This window comes from Rousettus aegyptiacus, unplaced genomic scaffold (genome assembly GCF_014176215.1).
Source record: "Rousettus aegyptiacus isolate mRouAeg1 unplaced genomic scaffold, mRouAeg1.p scaffold_m13_p_13, whole genome shotgun sequence".
Lineage (NCBI taxonomy): Eukaryota > Metazoa > Chordata > Mammalia > Chiroptera > Pteropodidae > Rousettus > Rousettus aegyptiacus.
The window spans coordinates 60,603,975-60,626,413 of record NW_023416288.1 but is presented as its reverse complement, the minus strand read 5'-3'; the positions used below and the strand labels follow the sequence as shown (position 1 = coordinate 60,626,413).

General features: G+C 54.4%; 1 protein-coding gene across 3 annotated transcripts in view; it reads right to left on the bottom strand.

The window, feature by feature from the left end:
- PLXNA4 (plexin A4) overlaps nt 1–22,439 on the bottom strand; it is a 424,868-nt gene that overhangs the window by 64,078 nt on the left and 338,351 nt on the right. For all 3 annotated transcript variants that reach the window (XM_016148741.2, XM_016148739.2, XM_016148740.2), the window contains exons 8-12: nt 21,372–21,471; nt 18,906–19,020; nt 8,853–9,053; nt 2,962–3,058; nt 2,442–2,632 (exon numbers count right to left, since the gene is read on the bottom strand). In XM_016148741.2, coding sequence (XP_016004227.2) covers nt 2,442–2,632; nt 2,962–3,058; nt 8,853–9,053; nt 18,906–19,020; nt 21,372–21,471 — 704 coding nt within the window. The remainder of the gene's footprint in view (nt 1–2,441; nt 2,633–2,961; nt 3,059–8,852; nt 9,054–18,905; nt 19,021–21,371; nt 21,472–22,439) is intronic.

The window sequence follows — 22,439 nt, the reverse complement described above, 5'->3', positions numbered from 1 at the left end:
TTAATGCATTCATATCCGCCCCCCCCCTTCCTGCTCCCTCACTCTCTTTTGCCCCCTCCCCTGCCAGGCACCTGCTTTGAGCTCCTTCCATGGTGACATTTGTGTGCGATTCCATCCTCCCATCCCCCACCCACGTCCTCGTCAGATCTAGGGTCTCTGAGAGCAGCGACAATGTCTCCCTTTTCCTTGCAGACTTTTCAGTGACAGAGCCATATTTGTTTCTTGAATCGTGGTTGTACTGCACACCCCAATTATCCAAGCATCTTCCCGGCGTGAGCAGAGCCTTTGTCACAACCCCTGCACCTTCATTGTTTAGCTTGGTTTCTAAGGAAGATGCGTTTAACTTAGACTTTACGCTCATGCACTGGCCAAAATGGCTGGCTTTCATTCCAAAGATGTTGCCGTTGGTGTTAAAACCCACGACTAGAATGCTGAGATCCAACTACCAAAGGGCCTGCTTTGGAGGGGGCTCCGTCCAGGCCACATGATCTAATTGTGACAACCCACAGTAGTGACCTCAGTGGCAGAAAAAAATTCTGCCAGCCTCTCCTGGCATCTGATAGATTTCCCATTCCCGGGAGCTCTGAACACCAGTACTTAGATCTTGGCCAATGTCACTGAGATCACAATTGAAGAAGCCCAGATAGGCCACCTCTTAAGTTCCCTACTCTCTCTACCCCTCAAAGGTCACAACTTGGGGTTCCATCCTGGGTTGACAGTGAAAAATGAGGGAAGGCAATGAAACTAGGCTGGGGTGCCCTCCACCCCCAAGTGGCAGCTTTGCCAGGGGGAGGCTATTCACCTACAAAAGTCAAGATACTTCCTGCTTACGCATACAGGTGTGCACGTTTGTGAGTAAGCATGCACATGAGTGTAAGAGTTTGCATGAGCATGTTTCCATTACACTGGAAACCCAGGTTCTTCGGAGACACAGACTCATTACTGTGTGTGCGTGTGTGTGTGTGTGGGGGGGAGGTGGGCATATAAAGGAAGGGCAGGAACGGGGAGGCCATGTTCTCCCCAAATGCCTGCCCAGCCAGTCCCCAGAATGCCGCTGGCCTCTGGCAGCAGCAGCTGCGTGATATTCCAGCCCTGGCTTGTCCTGAGAAGGGAGCTTTATCTCCAGCCCAGTCCTTGGTTCTCCGCATTCCCCAGAGGGCCACTGAGGGGGCCAGTGAGCAGCCTCTGTTATGGGAGGTGTGTTTAATTCGCCATCTCCTCCCTGTGACTTTCCTGGTCTCGGGCCAAGAAGTAAGCGAGTCCCACCGTTTTCGCCAGACACACGGGTAGCAGTCTTGCGTGACAGTGTGGTCGCTGGGTCAGAAAAGTCAGCCTCCTTCTGCTTTTACGTATCCCTGGAGTGTGTACACGAAGGGGAGACACCCATGTGTACTCCCGCGCACCCCTGGGGCGAGGGAATGAATGCCTATGGGTGTCTTGCCTTTGCAGTGAGGAGAACGCTAACCTAGGATTCGAGAGACCTGGGATTCGGAACTCCTTGGATTTACACTCGCTTAGAGGAGACAGGCCTCTCTGAGCATTGATCTATCTATCTGGGAAAGGGTGCTGATAGCCCTGGCTTTGGCAGGCATGACGGGTTGCATTGTGTCTCCTCCAAATCTGTAGGTCAAAGTCCTAACCCCCAGTGCCTCAGAATATGACCTTATGTGGAGAAAGGGTCTTTACAGAAGTCATCAATTTAAAACGAGTTCATAAGGGCGGGTTGCAACCCAGTACAACTGGTGTCCTCATGAAAAGGGTAAGTTTAGAGAGAGGCGCACATAGAAGGAAGCCGGTGTGGAGACACAGGGAGAAGGAAGCCACCCCCACGCCAAGGAGAACGGCCTAAGACATGTCCTTCCCGCGCAGCCCTCAGAAGAACCAACGCCGTCGGCATCTCGATCTCTACTGCACAGCGTCCGAAACGGAGGGACCATACATTTCCGTTGTGTAAGCCGCCCAGTCTGTGCTCCCTTGTGGTGACGGCCCTCGGGAGCGATGGGGACGTCGTGAGGACTGGTGGAGTGAGGGGTGTGGGATACTTTGCAAGCTGGGATGCGCCACACGAGTATTCGGCCTATCACTGTGACTGCCACTGTTCACAGATCAGATAACGTGCGTTTGTGCAACTTCGCACAGAGCCAGACGCCCAGCCCATGCTCGGCGTGCACGAGGCGGACGCTGAGCTCCCTTCTCCCTCTTCTTCCCTCCAACGTCTTCTGCTCTGTGGTTGTAATCAGCTTCCGCCACGGCCGAGAGGCATCGAGCACCCACTGCGTGCTCAGCCCTGTGCTAGAGGTGTAGATGTGAGGCAGGCACTGTCCCTTTGTTGAGACACGGGTACCTCTTTCTTATTTTACCAGGGGCACGTGCGCCACGGCCAGGCACTGCGAGCCCTCACGGCCCCGGCCCCGAGCACGGCCCACGGGACCGCGGCTTACCTCCGTGATGCGGGGGTTCGTGCACTTGCTGTTTGCGCCCGCCAGCTCCAGCCACTGGCTCTCGTGCACGGGGCAGTGCTGCCGCAGTGTGCACTGGCCTTGGCCCTGGCACCACCCGCACTCGAAGTCTGGGTCCGCCTTGAGGCACAGGCCGCAGCTCTCACGCATGGCTCCGCACTTGTAGAGATGAACTGCGGGCGAAGGGCAGAGGCACTTTGGGGTGGGGTCGGGGGCTGGGAGGGGCCGAGGAGTGTGGACAAGGAGCGCGGTCCCAGCCTCTGGGATGGGACAGGACGGGGCAGCGCATCTGGAATCCACAGTCCTCCCCGTCGGCTCACTCTGCTCCACTCCCCGAGGCCCCCTGCCTAGCTGAGTCCACGGTCAAGTTGCAGAGCAGTGGGGATGGCAGACGGCTGGCTTGGGGCCAGAGGGAGAGGGACGCCCACAGTGACACCTGCCCGGGAGCGTAGGGCCGCCCCTCCCTCTGCCCGGACCAGCCCACCACGGCCGCCTTCCACACCTTTATTCTGAGCCGGGTTGTCGATGCTGAAGTGCCCGTTCCACACGACTGTCAGCTCCACGGGCAGGTTGTTGATCTCCATGCCCTCGTAGGAATACTGCGGCCAGGCCGGGGAGGAGAGGAGGAAGAAAGCGGGGTCACCGAGATTCCCAGGGAGGCTGGGCGCTCCTCCCGGGGCCCTCACGAGCACACGGGGCTAACGACTGACCGTGACTGTGCATGCATGGGGGGTGGGTGCACACCTGTGGGTGGGCTGGGGTCAGGGAGGGCCAGGCCTGCTGGGCGGGACACCCACTTGGAATGCAGGTCCACGGAGGAGCATTGAGCAAGCTACTCGCCCACCTACTGCAGACGCCCCCATCAGCTGGGCTTTCCCCAGGAAGTGTCGCTGGGTCCCAGCCTTGGGTCTGTGGTGCTAAGAGGCAGGGAGCTGGTGCAGGGTGAGGTGCTGCTGGGGGTGCGGGGCGGAGGGGCGGCCCTCGGGCACGCCAGTCGCCATCTGTCTCCTGACGGCAGACGCTTCTCAACCCCCAGCGGAGGCTGGGCGGGGGAGCTCCAGCCTGCCCTGGGCAGCATTTCCAGTCCCTACCTGGTGATTTTCTCATTATTCCACCAGACTCTGCCACCATAGGGGGTGGATGGAGGAACAGAACTGAGACCGGTTTTCTGCGGAGGAGGGGATGAGGGCTGGCGATTTGCTGGAAGCATCTAGTGCAGGGGACTTGGTTTAAAGTGGTATTTGCAGAGCCAACGGGCTCTTTTAACTCAGCGTTGAGGTGGGGAGGGGCCTGGACGTGGGGGTGTCGGTGGTGATTAGGGCAGGCAGCTGGCACTCCCTCCTCTCCCCACCCCTCCTCAGCTGGCTGTGGCACCCTTCACTGAGGGGACGGAGCCCCAGAAGCTCGGGAATGCTGCGCTGGGGGCAGGTGTCAGGGCTGTCGCCGGTGCCTCTGCCTCTGTGGCCCATTCTTAGAGGCTTCTCAAGGAGCAGTTATAACCCTCACCTGAGAAATCGCCCCAAGTTCCCAGGTTCCGGAATGTGCACTAACGTGAATGTATATTGTGATGTTCTGATACAGCAACATAAGCAGGATTGGGTGTAGCTTTCCTCAGGCCCGACCCGAGGGCTCTGAGGTTTTTCACGAACTCCCCGGGGAGCGCACCCAGGCCAGGGAGCCACGTTCGCTGGTTTTGCCACAATGGTGGTGGTTTTGCCACTCTCTCGTGGCATCACCCTGTGACTATGACACCTGGGCTGGAACCAGGGTCAGAGCATAAGCCACAGGACACAGCAAAGCTCCCTAGCCCTGCAACAGTGCATAACTCAGCTGGTGATCCATAAGCTGTTTGCCTTACAGCTCAGTCATCAAACCCCCAAAGATTAAGTGTTCATCTGGGTCAGGCTGCGTCCTTCTAAGTTATGTTGAGTTTTCTCACGAAACCTCTTCTGCTCTATACTGGTGGTTCTCGTGGACCACCTTCATCAGCATCATCTAGAGGGACTGATAAATGTGGATTCCAGGGCCCCACCCACCCCAGACCTGCTGACTTGGGGTCTTAGGAAATGGGGGACATTTTGAACAAGTAACTCTCGTGTTTCTGGTGTTGGCCAAAGTCATGAATCGCTGCTCCTTCCGGGCTGCTAGAAGCAGGGACATATTGGACTGCCCAGTGGGGAGACAGACAGACAGACAGAGAGGCAGAGAAAGAGAGAGGGAAAGAGGACACTTTTGCAAACTTCCCCTCCCATTTCTTCTAGCCAAGCTCCATTTCCCATCCTTGCCACCTTCCTCCGTGGCTGCGGTTGAGGGGAAGTGGGGTGAGGGCGGCCCCCAGGTGACCAGCTAGAGAGCTCTGGGCAGAGCTGGCTGCTCCAGCTCCAGCGAGGCAGTGCTGGGCTCCTGCCCCTCAGACCTGGGTCTGGCCAGGACCCAGAGAGGAAGTAGCAGGCGATGACCAGGCGCTTGCTGACCAAAGATTAATAGCAACTTCAGGCCCCTCTCAAGAAGGACCTGAAACCCCCCAGAGAGGAAGGCATTCTGTGTGGCATGCATGTGCCTGTGTGCACAAGTGTGTTCGCACACGTGTGTACGCACCCACACGGACTGTCACGAAGTGGTTCTGCGGTGGCCAGCTGTGTGAATGTGGGCAAATGATCTAAGTCCCCATCTGCACCGTGGAAATTATAAACAGCGCATGCCTCATGGCATTGTGAGGGTTTGGGACAACCATCCAATGCTCTGAGCAGAGTGCCGGTCATGTAGAATGAATGAGCTCCCAGATATTACGGTGTATTTTAATCTCTGTGTATACACTTAGGGATGCTGCACAAAGTATATTTGTGTTCCCTGTGTTTATGTTTATGTGGAATAATAATAGCAGCCATTTATTGAGCGTTTATGTGCCAGACATTGGAAGCATATGCATATGAGAACGCTTGTGCGTTCAGGTGTGCGTGTGCGTGTGTGCGCACATTTTCCTTAAGAAGAAAACTGAAAATAAAAGACCTTAAGGATCGAATGTTCCGGGTGTTGTTTTCTCTTTCTCTCTCCCATTCCTGGTATCTTGATTCTGAAATACGGAAATCATACCCAGCTGCTCTGCTCCACCCCCTCGATGTCTAAGGAAGTTACTCTCCTTCCTGGATACCTTCTCGTATCCCAAAGGGAAAGGGGGCGGCCAGACAGCCGGGGAGCTGGGACCACTGGCTCCCATCCCCCAGGACTCCCCACCTCCATGACACTTAGCATTTACAGAGCTCTCTGTAATCAGCTAGCAGTTAATCTGCACAAAGCCCAGAGCTGAAGGAAGAGTGCTTCTGGCTCCCAGGCACCAGGAGGTTAAGTGTCTCAGTCAAGTCTGGTACCCCATGGTCCAGCTAGTGGATGACATGGATCATGACCTTGGGAAGGTGTGAACCTCAGTTTCTCTACCTTCTGAAGCAAAAAGACCTCTATAATTTGGACATTCTTTCCAACCATTCTCTTGTCCCGAGCTCTGAGATATTTTGCTTGAAAATTCTACCTTTCGGGCGAACAAACCTGAACAACATGAGAAGCCTATGTGTCCATTTCCAGGACCCCAGAGGGCGCAGCAGACTCACTCCCAGCTGCCTTCCAGGAGAGCAGGAAGAGGGACGAGGTACCTCACCATCGGCCGCCCCACCCCTGTTTTGCATGTGGTAAACTGGGTCACCAAGAGAAAATGTGAGGCCACCGTGGGTCAGTGGAAGCTGGGCCGGAGCCCGGGGCCTCGGCCAGCACTGCGGCCAGTCAGCTGCCCACTGTGGCCCACTTACTCGGGTGATTGCTGGTGACCAAGGGGTGGATACTACGCACTATTATTAACAGCACTTGACATTTTTTTCCTTAGAACTTTGGTTTAAAGGAGGCCAGGAATTCCTACAATTGTTCCCTCTCCAACTGCTGCCTGTGAGCTGTCCTGTCCTCCTCCCACAGGCCCCATGACAGCTGCAGTGATTGGCCCATGGCCTGCCCCCAAAGAGTGCACTGGAAGTGACTTGCCTGTCACCTCGCCCCCACCCCAGCCAGCATCACACCCGTGGTGACTTTTCCTGCATCTCTTTTCCCTCTGTGCTCTCCTCTGAGACCTCTTTGTCACCCACCCCCCTCTGCCATCGCAAACCCAGGGGACTTCTCTGTTGGAGCCTTCTCCCTTCCTGCGCCCATTCCAGAGAGCTCGCGGAGGCAACGAAACAACAGTAAGTCTTCTTCCGCAATCCTCGCGGAGGTAGATCAGACTCCGCTCCCACAGGTAACACCGAGGCTGGGGTATAAAGTGCCCAGCTGCTAATTTCCTCTCCATCTTTGAGGAGGGGGTGTGTTATGAGCCCAGCACTACCTTGTCCCACGGGTAATGACTGGAGCCAGCACCAGGGACCCTGTGGAGGCATCAGGGAGGAGACTGTCCCTCACCTGCCTGGCCCTCACCTGTCAGGGCTGCTGAGCTGCCATCTGTGTCCAAAAGGTTCTGATTTTGCGCATACATTTGAGGAGTTCCCTGTGACCCGTAAAAGGCTCATTGTTTGGGTCAGGTCTCAGCTCAGGGAATGCCAAGGACATCTGAACACAACTGACTTCCAATTCTGGAAGGACACAGGAGGGCGGCGGGTCTCAATGAGCCCCTCAGACGGACGTTCGCGGCCAGTCCCCCAAGAACAATCCAGGGTTCGTGGGACAAGCTCAGGCTGTCCTCCGGGGTGCCCTTGCCTATTTAACTGAGTCAGCGGAAGTACGGGGCCAAGGCTGTGGCCTCTGCGGAGCTGAGGACTCATTGTCAGGGGCCGCGGGCTCTGTCCTCCCTCCTGACACATGTGGGGCCCAGACGCCTGGAGCGGCCTCTCTGAGGACACGAGGCTGTTTTCTCCATGGTCTGAAATCCCCAGCCGCTTTCTGCTGAATCAAATGTGCGACTCGGATGCCTTTTTCCCACAGGGATTTGCTTATTCGGGGGAGAACCACTTGACCCAAACCCTTGGGGCCGGCCCCACTTAGCCTCAGGACTGAGAAAAAAAAACAGGAGGTATTTAATCTCCCTTTTGCTTGCACATTTAATCTGGAAAGCTGCAGAGACCTGCAAAACAGCCTGGCTGCCAGGGGAGCTGCGGGGACACATCCGGGTTACAGAGGTTGGGAGATCAGTTGTTATAGTTCAGTCCCTATGATGCGAGGCAGCCTTGGGCAAACACGTGGGCCTCTCTGAGCTCCGCTGACCCCTGCACTGCTTCCTACAGGAGGGGAGACGCGCTCCCACGGCACGCTTTGTCCAGGACTCTCCTGGTCCCACACCACATCCCTAAAACCGGTCACTGCTTGTACGCACCCAGAGGCAATGAGGAGGATGGACGGGAGGCGGAATGATACAGGAGATGCCTCGGACCCAGGCCTGGCCTTGCCACTCGCTCGCCGTGTGCCCTAGTGCCCGTCATTTACCCTCTGGGCAGGGCAGGCACCCTGAGGTGCATGGAGCTACATGTCTATTCTTGTATTTATTATAGTTAATTCTTAAAGAGGGGTCCCCAAATTATATACCTCTTAGCCCTACCAGCCTAGATGTACCTTGTTGCTCAGCCTCTAGTTTCTCTTTTGCACCGTGGGGAAGAGCGTGAAGGTTTCTCACAGCTTGACAACATTACAGGTCTCTAAGTAAGATGTGTGTCCGCGAGCATCGGGGTGCATAGACTTAGCCCAGGAAGAGAGTGAGAGCGAGCAGAAGAGTGACCGGGAAGGGTGCTGGCAGGCAGGAGGTGGTACACCGTGAGGGTTCACTGCGGTACCCAGGAACCAGGTGGCAGCCCGAACATGGACCTAATGTGAATTTTCTAAAGAGCGGGCAGGGTTTGTGCTGATGCGAGCAGTACATGCGGGCCGCCAGCCCCTCCGCAGGAGCACGGTCTGTCGCAGAGGCCTCTCGTGCTGGGACATGGCCTCCCCGTAGGTGTGAAGGCGGCGTGGGCCTTCGTGGGCTCACACAAGGAAGAAAGGAAGGGCCCAGACCTCTTAGGAAGGAGGATGGACAAACCTGGTAAATAGTGCTCAGCAGCCCCATGCCTGGTCCCAAAGCCCCTCTGCCCACAGTCCCTCATCTGGGGCAAAGGACCCTCCTGGCCACAACAGGGCCCCACCTCTGGGCAGACACTCGGCGACCTCGGAGCCCAGCCTTCTGCTGGGTCGGGCATAAGGGGCTGGGCTGGGGGAGCGGGGCGGGGGAAAGCTGAGCAGTTTTGTGGGTGTCGGGGAACATCCTGTGGAGCTGAGCTGGTCAGGCTCTGGAAGAGAACAACGGAGGGGTGGGGGCGGGGCCCGGTGGGCGGGGCCGGGCGGAGGGTGGGGGCGGGGCCCGCCGGCCTGGGCCGCGGGCCGGGCACTCACAGAGGTGTTCTGGCATTGCACGCTGGAGCTGTTGAAGCGCAGGGCCGGCACCCTCTGCTCGCTGCCCTGGATGCTGAGAACACACTCGTACCCGCGCTGCCCCGACTGCGGCTGCGGCAGGTTCTTGGCCTTCAGAGTGATGGGCTTGATCACCTCCACCGGCACCAGGATCTTGTCCGCTCGCAGCAGCTGGGGGCAGTCCTGGGGACAGAGAGCACGGCTCAGGCTGGGAGCGGGAAGCCAAAGGTGGAGGAGCCTTCGCAGACTTAACACAGGTGTTGGCTCTGCCCTCCCTCCCAGGGACACAGGCAAGGGTGGCCCTGGGCACTGGTGCCCACCCCAGCCGCCGTGCGGGAGGAAACGGGACTGAGAAATCCTGGGTCCCAGAGTCTCCGTTTCGAGGCCACTTCTCGCTGCAATAGTCCCTTGCCCTCTTCGGTTTCCATTTTAATGCACTCTTGACTCTGACACTCGTGGTGGCTTCCTCCTGGCACTCCTGGTACCCTAGCAGAGAAGGACGCTGCCGGCGGGGTGTCCCACCTCTCGCTGGGCTTCCGACCCCTTTGCCTAAGTTCCTGGCTGCCGAGACTGGGGGCAGCGCGACCCACGTGAGCAGCATGGCAGTCAGGCAAAACCCTGGGCCGAGGTTCTGGAGTGTGAGTCCGGACCACCGCAGGCGGTCCGGCAGGGCTGTCCAGACACAGGATGATTCTGGCATTCGGGAATGTTCTGGAACGAGCCCAGAGGCCTTTTAAATCCAGAAGCTTCCGACTGAACTCTGGGGATGGCCTGATCCCGAGGAAATGCCCCTCGGAGTGGACAGACCCTGACTGCCTCTCAGATGCTGGCAGTGGGTGTGGTTATCCCTGGTGCTGTGTGGGGCCCAGCTCTGGAGGACACAGGTCTCTGGGCCCCTTTTCCCTGGGGCAGTCAGCTCTTCCTGGGGAGGGCTCAGGGAGGATGGGGTCAAACAGGAGTGTGGGTGCTCTGCCCAGCCGAGAGATAGACGCTGGGTGCTCAGGAGCTGGGTAGAAGAGAGTCAGCATCCCAGCAAGCAGAGTCTGGGCACCCCACATCTGACAGGTCCACGGTCCCCCAGATTCCTCCTGCTATGGCACTGTTGGGGGGGGCATGCTGAGACAGATGGATTCTGGGTAGGCTGGATGTCAAAAGCACAGCACACACATTCTTCCTGAGGACGCTGCCTCATGGGTTTACTGTTGACTCTCTGCAGAGGCCGCTGACCCCCAACCCCAGAATTCTCCCCCAGCCGAGTAAGGTAGAGCAGAGGCTGTGGGGGGAATGGCAGATGGGAAGGGGCCCAGGCAATCAGGCAAGGGGCAGCTATCCCTACTGGGTCTGAGAGCAAACATGAGCCCCCCATCTCTGAACGCTGGGAAAGACTTGAGCCCTGGTGCCCGCTGAGCTTCTGATGAGCCATGCATGGCACCCTGAGTACACTGCATCCCCACTGTGAGACTCGACTCCCTTAACCGTCAATTGGATGGGACCTGAGGACCCATTCAGCTCCAGCCAGGCCTGATTCCATGATTTGAGGGTGGCCTCATATTTGTCCTTCTTGAGTACCCAGAGCATTGCATTAGGGAAGAAAGCGCCCCAGCACTGTTAAATGAATCCCTCCTCCCCTGCCCCAGGCCACCGGCACCTTTATCCTGAAGGAGATAATGAATGGCAGACCCAGCAATGCCTCTTCCAGGGGGGTACCCGAAAGGACTGATAAAAGGGACTTGAAATCGTATACCATGTTCATAGCAACATTATTCACAAGAGCCCAGAGATGGAAGCGACCCGAGTTTCCATCAACGGTTGAATGGATAAACAAACTGTGATATGCACAGACAATGGAATATGGTTCCACCTTAAAAAGGAAGGAGATTTTAATATAGGCTATGACATGGATGAATCTTGAAATCATTAGGCTAAGTGAAATAAGCCAGTCACAACAGGACAAATAGTACACAATTCCGCTCCTATGAGGTACCTAGAACAGCCAAATTTACAGAGACAGAAAGTAGAATGGTGGTATCTAGGGGAGAGGGAGATGGAGAGTTAGGTTTTAGTGGGGACAGTGGTTAGGTCTGGGAACATGAGAAAATTCTGGAGATGGATGGTGGAGATGGTTGCACGACAATGTGAATGTACTTGACGGCACCCTGACCTGCACGCTTAACGATGGCTAAGATGGTCAGCTTTACGGTCTGTGTATTTTACCACAATTAAAGAGGAGCAGCAGGGAGGCAGGCAGTAGGCGGGAGAAGGGGTGAGGATGGGGCCCGAACCCAGCATGTGGCCCCGGGGTTCGTGAGTGAGCGGGTCCCTGGAGACTTTGAGGCCCCCTTGGGAGAAGAGTCTTAGTAGTTCCATCCTGTGCCCCTGTCTCAGCCGATAGCCACCCCCCACTCCAACCACCTGCTCCCGCGAGATGAGAATGCAGGACACATGGGAAACAAAGGAAGATGCTCAGGACTGAAGCGTGGGGGGTGTGATGTTGGAGAATAAAGAGAGAGGATCTATGAACAGTGGGAAGCTGTCAGCTGAGGGTTCGGGCCAGTTCTGCCTCTGCGCCTCGCTCTTCCCGTGGCCTTGGGGAGCCCTTCTTCCCCCCGAGCATGCACAAGCCAGACCTTCCTCCTGCTACATCCACCTTTGGATGCAGAAGCTGGGTCTATGGTTGTGTTTGGAGCAACAGCGGAAGTGCTGGGACCTCTCACCTCCACTTCCTACAGCAAAATGTTGCTGCTCATGAATGGTGTGCGGAGGGTGTCTGCAATCTGACCGTCCTCTGAACCAACCTAATGGATCCTTTCTACTTTGCAAAGGAGAAACTGGGGCAGGGAGGGGACAAATAATGGCTCAGTGTCAGCAGATGTGTTGGCGGCTGACTAACGCAGTCGCGACCCATTATCTTTCCTCCCCATAATGAAACAGGCCAGCTCCTATCGGCATGGGGGACCACCTCAGAATGGGGTGGTAGGTCAGCAAGGATCTCCCTGAGACCAGCAGGACTAGGGAGCTGGGAAACCCTCTCGGAAACCCTCTCGAGGTATGCTGGAACCTCGCCTGGGGGCTGGACTGATTCTGGTCCAGGATATGGACTAAAGCATAAGCCTCTCTCTCTTCCCCTGTAAGATTCTCACCGAGGCTTGTTATGAGTTTTTTAATGAGTCCTGATTGCCAGTGGCCTCATAAAGGCTTAGTTTGCATATAAAAAGGTTGGCAGCTCTTAGAGTAAGTTCATTAATTATAATTGGAGAGGCCCAGGGCTGGGCTGGGCCCATTTTCCTCTGGTGGCACTGCTGATTGACCTCAGTAACCCTCCTAATTGAAATGTAAAATGGCAATTTTTTTTCTTAGGCAACAAGGCATGAAGGGACCATTGCCACCATGCTGCCCGTTCCTCCCACTCCAGCTCCCCAGATCCTGACCTGCCTCATGCTGAGGTCCCAGGTACAAAGCCACCTCCAAGTCTGATAATGCTCACGGGAAATTTCAGGGAAACCTTCACGTTTTCCACAGCCCTGTTTTGAGCACTTCCGCCATGGTCCAGGAGCTCAGGTCACGTGGACCTTGTCCTCACCTTTGAGCTTCCTTAACTGGAGAACCTAGCTGGGAATCACGTAATTTCGAGTGCAAGTCTATGTTCCTCCTATTAATTTTGGAGTCTGAGAGGGCTCTGATCATTGCTTGGTTTAACTATAAGTGGGGATTAACAACCTCTCCACCACGGGGCACTGGGGGCTTTCCATGAACTACCACGGCGCAGAGTGAGCAAGTTGTCGACAAATGCTTGTTTCTGCTTCATCTTCCCCCTCAGCTCAGGCTGCCCTTGGTTCCTCATCGACTCTCTTTCTACCTCATTTTTGAGCGAAGCATCCACCTCCCCTGCCCCTGCCTCCGTGTGCTTTTCCCCTGTCCCTCACTGTTCAGCTCATTCCACCGTTCTTGGCTTCAGGTCTTATGCGGAGCCTGATGATTTCAACAGCTCCAAGTGCCCCCGACACAAGGGGGACAGATAGGAAGGTCCTGGTTCTGTCCGCTGCTCCCCTAACAGCAGTCTCATCTTCTGGGAGGTGACGTCATGAAGCTACATGTTTCACAGGCTCTACCAGCCAACCACGGAGCCTTGGGCGAGTCTCTCAAACCCTCTGGGTCTCCTTGCCCATAAAATAAAGAGGCTGGTTTGGATTAAATGATTTTTACGATCTCAGTTCTATTTTAACTCAGTGGATGTTCTGGGACAATCATTATACAATCTTCCTGAAGCTCAGTTTTCCCATCTCTAAAATGGGGGTCATAACGCCAGCTCCACTAACTCCAAGCGTAGTATTTAAAATACTGACCTATCGAATGCGTGCTAGACGGGCTTGGGGACTTCTGGGGGAGACGGGCCTCCTGGAAGTGGCTATTTATCTACGAGGAGGAAAATATTTTAATCTTACAATAACTGGTACACCAGTACCACCAAACCGGCGGGCACGATCTGGTAGGCAGCGTGGGATACTGTCATAATTCTAGGGAACCTGGCGGACACAGCAAAAGGCACACGCGAATTCGATCCAGAGCATGGTCCCCCACCTCCGTCCCCGCACACATATTTTTCCATTTGTTCTCTCGTGTCACAGCGCAACACATACGTATGGTCCCCCCATGTTCACGGTAACAAAACTTAGGACATCAGTTACCTCCCTCTGTTCCCGCAAGGACAACGAACAAAATATTTTCACCTCGATCATCTAACTGACTTTTGTCCCCAGATGACGATCAAGTCCCCATACAGGATTCCTCAAAAACATCCTGCCCTTCTCTTTTCAAGGAAGGTATTTCTCTGAACTCCCATTGGAAAGGGCCAGCTCTCGGAGGGTGGAAGATACCTGCATTTAGCAAGATCATTTGGAGACAACTGCAGTAAGGATGAGAGTCCCTTGAAGGCTGTTTCGCCTGTGGCTACATTCTGCAGTTGGAAGAAGGGACTGGAAGGCAGGGAGTGGCAGTGGCTTGAGGCACAAGAAAAAATCTTTAATGTGTTGGCTTCAGGAGGTCGCTCCAGTGGGCTCCAGGTCAAGTGGCCAGCCCTGTGAATATTCTGCTCTCCACTTAAATGCTCACGGAAGTAAGACAGCACTGTTAATTGCAGAGAGATGGACACCGGGCCGAAGCATGAAAGGAAAAAGGGTGCCTTTCCGTCTCCCATGTCCAGTACATCAGTGGCTGCCTTATGCTGAGGTTTCATTGCATATTTAAATAATTGAACAAGGACATAAAGACTGCCGCTGGGCTAGGGGAGGAGAGGCTGCCTTCGGGGCCGGTGCTCCCGAGGGGAGTGGGGCTGGCAGGCCTGTGGATTTACAGCCCCCAGCGTGGTCACGGGGTGACGGCTCTAATTCTCCGCGTGGTTGTTACGGGGACTGTGGAGCTCTGGGGGGTGGGGAGAGCTGGGCTGGGGCAGCATCTAGGGGCAGCTAAGAAATAAGGGATTTGCAGGTCACCCCTTCCCTTTCACATCACCTCGGCCCCCATCAATTCCAAAGAGGAGCCAGCTCTAGCCCCAACCGATCCCCCAAATTTACACTCCCCTCCTCAGTCCCGTGGTGCCCAATACAGAAATGCAACGCACCATATATTTTCTTGCTGTCCCCCAAGTTTATAATGCCATTAGCGTGATCTACGATGGGCTGGCTTATGGAGAGAGCGAAGTAATAATACAGAGAGGAAATACCCATAACCTTGCGGGGGGGGGAGGGGCACGTGAGATTGATGGGAAGTGCGATTGTCTGGAGAGATGGCAGCTCGGCGATGGGAAACCTGGAGCAGGGGCGGCGTGTGCATGGAAAGCAGGTCCTTTAGCCAGGTTTGGCTTTGTTTGTCTCAAAAGAGGGCGAAGGGCATGGCAAGGGCGGTTTCGTTGCTTTGGGTTGGGTCCCGGCGATGGCCCTTCGGCGACAAGGGGAACAGAATCATTGACAACATGGGCTGGCTGATTTCTCCCGAGTCCAGTTGCTGGGGTAAGTGCCCTTGGCCTGGGGCTTGTTTCGGCACCAGGGGCCACGCAGCGGCCCTGGGCTTAGCACCTTCCTCGCCTCGCCAGCTCTTCGGTCCTGGATAGTTCTGACCCTTGGGATCGGCGGGCGTCGTGATATCCGTCCCGGTTACGGACGGCATCTCGGGAATGGCGGGATGGTAGGGGAGGCTGGGAGAACATTTCAAGCACAGCTTTGGAAATCAAATAGAATTAATTTTGCCTCTTCTGATCTTACAACTGTTCTCTGGAGTAAGCTCTGCTTGAACTTCAAGAAGAGACGGGCTGCGGGAGCCCCCTTTCCGCGCCTGTGCCCCGTGGGCCAGATGTGCTTCGCCTTCCTAGCAAAGCCCTTCCAGTCTGGCGCCCGCCTAGCAGAACTCCGGATGCGGTTCACTTTGCTTTCCAGTTTCGATGAGGGAAAAAACAGTACGCGATAATCGATTGAGGACACATTTTTGTCAATCGTAGTGCTTTTCCGTGGAGGTTCGCCTCCGTTCCCTAAAGATCTCCATTATTAAGTATGTGGGCATGGTGAGGTGTTCAGGTCAGCAGGCAGATGAGCCTGGGGATTCCAGAGCCACTTGGGGACCAGTGGCTCCTCCGGCTTGGCAGAGGTGAGGGCGTGGCTCTGTTAATGGCTGCCCCAGTGACAAGCCATTCCATCGGGAAGCAAGGCGTTTCCGCAGATGCTGGGCGAACAGGACCGAGAGCGGAAGACCCTCTCATCCCACTCCAGTTTTCCCTCGCCTTCCTCTCCCTCCTCCCTTTGGTACCCAGGATCTGGCAGCTGCCCTAAAGACCCGGGGTTGTTCACACAATGCCATCGGGAGCTGAAACAAAATCTTTCCTTGTAACTGGAGTATAGTTACTGTAAACAACATATGTTACTGGGCAGTCTACTTCTAATAATTGTAATTATGCTAGAATACTTGCCATTAATATCATAACAACAATGATTGACCAGACCTCTGTTCCGGACCAATAACTTCACCTGAATACACTGTTTGTTCGGGGGGATAAAAAGGTAATTCGACATCCCTGGTGATAGTCAATGACTCCAGTGTTGAAACTGGAAGACACACAGATGAAAGCCTTCCTGGGGTACAGCAGGGTGCAGGGCAGATGAAAAGCCACCTGGCAGCATCCCTCCTGGCTAACAAAAGGACCTTGTCTGCACCCTACACTCAAAGGTGAAAGGGAAATGAAAACCTGGGGACTTTCAGAAGAATCAGTAGGGTGGGGTCTCACCTTCATTCCAAGAGGGTAGGTCTGCCCCTGGGCATCCAGGGTTGGTGCAGGCCTGAGGCCAAGTAAGTCACCTCACTGGGTAAAACTGGGAGACCTAAGCCTCAGCTGGAACACTCGCCCTGTAAGACCGCTCTGCGCGCATGGACTTCCCTTAGATGCTGTCCGGCTTACTTCCACTTGCAACCACAGAACTTTAGTGATCATGTAGACCGGGGCCCATGTCACACATTTCTGCAGATCTCTTATACACCTTTAGGTCTCTCACGCTGCCTTGCATATGGGGAATGCTCAGGAACTGGGTAATGAAGGACTCACGGTGACATGTAGCAAAGGTTTAGCTGGTGCAGAGAGGGAATGTGTGCGTTGGGAATTTCTACAAAATCACCTTCAAATGTGTGATTTTCTTTGTTACCCCTTGCTACTATCTCTTCCTAGGAACAAAAATATAAAATAAAATTTAAAAAAAAACAAATTTAAAAAATAAATTACTATATTTCCCTTAGTAGCCAGGGGCTTTCTTTTAAGCTCTGAAGACAATGACGTCCTTCTACTGACTCAAAATGGTTGAATCAGTCAATAGCTCACAAATATTTATTTGCTTCTTTTCCCTTTGGAGCATTCTCCAGAACGATGCTGCTATGACTGACCATCACGAGGTGGTCAACGCTGGCTTCTCCTCCGTGTTGTATTCAAAATGGTCCTAGTATTGAGCTGGGTGGTAGGCAGCCCCCGAGCTTTGTCAGAAGCACAGACTTCAAGCTTCCTTCTCTTAGAATAAGTATGCGCACAAGAAAATTAGGAACCGAAGTTAATTCCATTCAATTGTGTGATAAGGGAGGCGCGGTGATCCCATGTCACGCCGAAGCCTCTCACTGCAACAGCCTTGCAGGCTCACCAGATCAGCTCACGTGAATTGGGAAGAATCGAAAGTTAGTCCATCTTCATGTCTCTCCATAGGCCATATTCCTCCGGGCCTCTCTCTTTCTTGTGAGTCCCAAGCACCAAATCCTGGGAGGTGCTGTGACTCCCCAGCAGACTTTGCCAGTGCTCAGTATAGATGGGGCCTCGTGCTTAGCTTGCAGTCTGGGTCCTTAAAGGCATCATTCTTCTATAGGGATCCCTGAATTGCTCCGGGAAACGTGGTGGGCTCTTATTTTATTTTCTTCTAGTTCTTTTTCTCCCTCTTTCTGAGCAGCAGATATAAGCTCCTTTTATACATTTAAAAGAAAGAAACTTGGGGAAAGGGCTAGCAAATAGGAAAGAGAAAGCATAGATGTGAAAACCTTCTTCAGGGTAATTAAATGATTAGGGGCCTTCGAAATCCACCAGACGGCTCAGTTGTTTCTGCTTTCATTTCGTTCTTAGGCCTCTCCACATTTGAAACCTCTGCCAGGTATACCAGTCTGGAAAGAGAGGCTGGAAACCTCTTTGCCTCACTCCCATCAAGTAACTTGCAGGTTTCTGAACAAAATAAAAGGAGGTTGCTTCCTGGGTCCTCAGCCCCTGGTCTTGGTGTATCAACCAGCCCTTCTGCTCCCGAGTTCATGCCCCAAGCTCAAGGCCAAAGATCAAGGAGACCGTCCAGCCTTTTATCAGGATCTTTGTGCCGAGGGTATGCTCCTTTTCTGTCAGACCCAGGTCTGTCCTATTAGCTTTAGATCCATTTTGTTTTAGTTGAAGAAGAGCAGGCAACGGACACATACACATTAGGTTCACAGTTTGACTTAAAGCCAAGATGTAACCTCTTCTCTCCTTTTCCCTATACAGGGACAATCTAGGTCTGGGTCTTGTCTGGCCATTTCCAGTCATAGGCAGACACCATTGTACAGGGAGAGGGCCTTCTGTCTGGGGACTTCCAAAACCTCTTCGCGTATGTGTGTATTTGTGCATGTTCTAAATAACAGCACTCTAAAGCAACCACTGTTCAGAACTACTGAACAGTTGGAATCACACAAGCATCATAATGTTTGAACGACAGAGGACTTTTCCAAAGTCTTTTTATATTCGTTTATCTTTGGAGTCTTTGCCCACAGACTTCCATTCTAAGAATGGTAACAACATAGTAGAGTATTTCTATTATGCCGATGAATAGTTTACAAGGATAAGAATACAGATTAGGAGGAATTAGGAACCCAGCGTCTTAGCCATGGAGCCCACCTCCACCTAGGTGGTCCCCACGTTGGACTGTGCAGCAGAACCGGAGTACTGTGCTCCAACCCGGAGGGTCTCATCCAGCTGGAGTGGAGCTGGAGACTGTGTTTCTAACAAGTTCACAGGTGCTGCCGATGCTGCTGGCCTGGGAGCCGAACGTCGAGAACACTGCTCTGGCTGCTAAGTTGACCATTCTTTCAATTTTCTTCCTTTTATTTAATTTGATCCTTTGACCTCAGTTCTGCGCTGTGAACAGTGCTCTGAGGGACAGCTAAAGTCTGTATGTAGCCCTGCTGTGTATTTAGAATTATTTCTAGGACACACACACACACACATCATCTCTCTGGAATTGTTCTAGAACTCACCTGGCTGGAGTGACCTGGAATACACCCTCTGTCTGGGACTGAACCTCCAGGACTGACCCAGAGCCCACCAGCCCCAGTGTAGAGCTTTGCTTGTTTACCATTTTCACCAAGTGGCCCCTTGAGTCTCGGGGTTGGGGAGAAAGCAGGTGATCCTGCAGGATTTGCCTCTGTTTCTCTTCAGGGAAGGCCTGCCTGTATGTCCCATGCTCACTGCGAGTGACGCTCACCACTCTGGCTGCTGGGACCTACCTCAGGCAGCTTCACTCGGCCTTCCTGGAAGGAGCAAGTCTTGGGGTCATGGGTGCAGACGTGCCGGTATTTACACCAGTGGCAGCGGAAGGGGCTCTCCACGCAGGACAGGCACCTGGGCGAGAGGAGGAAGAGGCACAAATCAGAGAACCTGGGGGAACCCATAACAGAGGGCTTAAGACTCTTGGGTCTAGCAAAACATTTTTTAGTAGTAAGAAAAACCACCCTCAAACACTCAGGAAGAGCAAATCTTATCGAAATCCATTCTCTGTCTTTCCAAGTCCTCAGCAAGCCAAGACTCTCTGGCCTCCTCCCCTTCACCCAGGTAGGTGACAACCCTGGTTGCCAAGGGCCTCATCGACCACCTTCCATCTCCACAGGATGCTGCTCTTCTTTGCGGAACCGGGAAACAACGAGGTCTGGAGTAGAGGGGCTGGTCTAGAGAACCCATGAGAGTTAGGACAAACAAAGAAATTGAGTTTTAACTTAAACCGACTCCAGGGTCTTGGCTGACAAGGACCCACATGAACCCACCCTGGCAAAGGCAGGTCCCGAGGCTGCTCTCTCAGTGGGTGGGGCTCCTCCTGTACAGTTGGCAACCCCACCTCTACACTTCGCCCTCAGGAAACAAAGGCAGCTTTATAAGAGTTCCTTCCTGCTTAAAAACGCAACACGGTTCCCCCTTCCAAAGGGTAAACCCCAAAGGCCTTGCCATGCAGGCTAAGCTCTTCCTGGTGCTCAGATCCATGTCCCCACATGTGTGTGGTGCTTCAGCCACGAGCAGGCCGTGCTCTCCTCATGCCGTCCTACCTGGAGTACCACTTCCCCTTCCCCCACTTGGCCGTCTCCTCTTCCTTCTTTGACCAGTGGAGAGTTGGTCGCGCCAGGCCCTTATTCTATGAATCCCTTTGTTTTATGTCTCTGGGGCAGTACTGGCTTCGTTGTACTATATTTCACTTATTCACTGTCTACTTCATCCCCTAGACCACTAGGCTATGACTCCTGGAGGGCAGGAGTGAATCTCTGCATCTCACTGATTTTTGATAACCTGTCTAATGAGTCATACATTGCCTTGTCCACAGTAGAGACTCACGATCTTTTTGTGGACAGAATGGAAACTTCACACACGATTTCATCCATTACTCTCCTTTGCCATAGGGGCAAAGGGGGAGTGAGGGATTAGGCCACCAAGTGGTAAAGCCATGGGAAGTTCAGTGGCAAGAAGCAGAAGGAGAACTCCAGTGTCGAAGCACTTGATGTTGGCCGGGAGGTCTGGCTGCCTCATACTTGGGACCCCAAAGAGAGCCAACTGCTGCCATAACCAGAGAGCTAAACCCCCAAATTCCACCAGGCTAGAATCCAAAAATGTCTTTGGTTATGTTAATTAGCTTGACCTGTCTGGAGAGGGAAATAGAGCAGCATCTGAAAGCAGGTAAGGCTTTTTGAGATGAGGTCCTACAGTTTTCACACTGTGCTCTCTGGAACGCTGTGGCGTCCCATGAAGCTTCTTTGGAGACTGTGTGAGGGGGTAGACGTGTGGGGTTCCTAGGCAGAAGGGTCCCAGACCCCCTCAACCCTTTACTCGAGGAGCTTCTAATCCCATCTACCTTGGATATTGTGCTTCCACACCTATTTTTGTTTGGAGAAAGGTTTCTACGGTGAAAAAAAAAATGGCTTATGCCTTCTCGACCTAGTCCAATCCCATCATTTGAGAGAGGAAGTCATCATGTAATAAAACGTGAGCAGCGCCCACACGGTTGGCCAGACACCTCTAACCGCTTTCCTGGCCATAGCTCTTCTGGCCCTCGCAGCAGTCCTGCGAGCCAGGAAGGGTCGACGGGCAGGGGCAGCCGCCAGCAGCGTCCCGGCCAACAGCTGCTCTCCTGGGACAGTGCCCTTGCCATGTCAGCTGTTAAATATCCATATGCCATCCCCGGAAGAAGGACGTCTCTGTCCCCATTTAGAGAGGACTCTGGGGCGCAGGATGGCTTCAGCCTCTGCCCTCCGTGGCCTCCCTTGGGAAGTGGAGGCTTCAGTCAAACAGGGCCAGAGTTGGAGCTGGAGCCGGATCTGGGGCCACCAGGAGGAGCCCACCTGCCGGTACCTTTCTGCCTGCTCTGACCCCCTCCAGCCTGAGTCCTGACCCAGCCTGTGGGGCACTGTGCAGAGCTGGGCATTCAGGGACGTGCTGGGCCACATGCCCTTACCTGGATGCACCTGGGGGCTTCTTTCCCTCCTCAGACCCCTCCCCTCACCCAGGGTGCTGGCTGCACCCCCTTCCTCAACAGATGGTAGGAAGTGAGTCAGGTTAGACACTAGAGGAGGGGCCTGTCTGCTTCAGGGGTGAAGGAGGCCTCCCTGCGGGGCCTCTCGGTGTTAACTCCTTGCGAACAGTGCTGGGGTCTTCGATCTCTTGATGAACCTGACTGTGGGAACAGGGAGCTGAGTGGGGCTGGGGGCACTTACGAATTATGAACGCTGCAGTTGTAGAAGACAAAGCTGGTGCTGGCAAAGGTCATGCCCGTTTCCTTCGACTTGAGCTGCAGCTGGACGACATGGTGGTCCCCTGCAGAGAGGGGTGCCGGCCAGGAGGTCAGGGGTAAGGCCAAGGCCCTGTGGCGGGTTCCCACTGAGAGTCAGGTACCCTGGAAAGGGGAGCCTGCTGTACCCTGAGAAGGGGTGCTCTCAGCTCTAATAATTCTCTGATTCAGCGGGCCCAGACTCGGGACAACCCCGAGAGTGGCTGCAGAAGGCAGTTCTGGTCTGTTCCTCTTTGCACATTCTACCCCTGGCACCAACCCCTCATTCGCTCACTGGCTCCTCGTGCACATACACAGACGCTGACAGAGATTCAAATGTACGTTCACACACACGCATGATCTCCGTGCCAGACTCGCAGAAGTATAAACACATACATTGATTAGCTACCAGGAGAAATGTGATGATGCTCAGTAATGCTGCCACAGACTACGCAAGAGGTTTGTGCGTGCGTGCACACATGCTTACTCCGCATCTCTGGAAAGAGAGACCCTGTTCCGACGCCCCTCCTCTGGTGGGCTCGGGGCTCCACTCGAATGGGAACCCCTGGAATCCTCAGCTGGTGCCCAGAGGAGCTGGAGCCCATGTTTAATTCACAGACCTGACCCCAGGCCCCACTTGCAGCCTTGTCCTGTGCCTTCCCCCAAAGCCTCATTAATCAATCTGCCTGGAACGACTGTGGCAAGCCCAAATGCGGGGCCAACATGGAATCGATCTGCCCAGGCTGCGTCTGTCCCTCGACAGCGTTGGGCTTCTGTCCACCCCGTCCCTACCAGTATAGCTGGCCACAAACAGGCATCTCTGGGAAGGCTGGGCGGGGTGGGGCGGGCAGTGGTCCAAGGTCAGGGTGGGGCTGAGGTAAGGAGACAAACGACCCCCAGCACCCCACCCCTGCTCCTGACCAGCTTCTCCTCCTCTGCTGCCCCTCCATGCCAACCCTCTCAGGCTCCAGTACAATCCATGAACCTTGCTGGCGCACTCCGACGCTATCCTGGC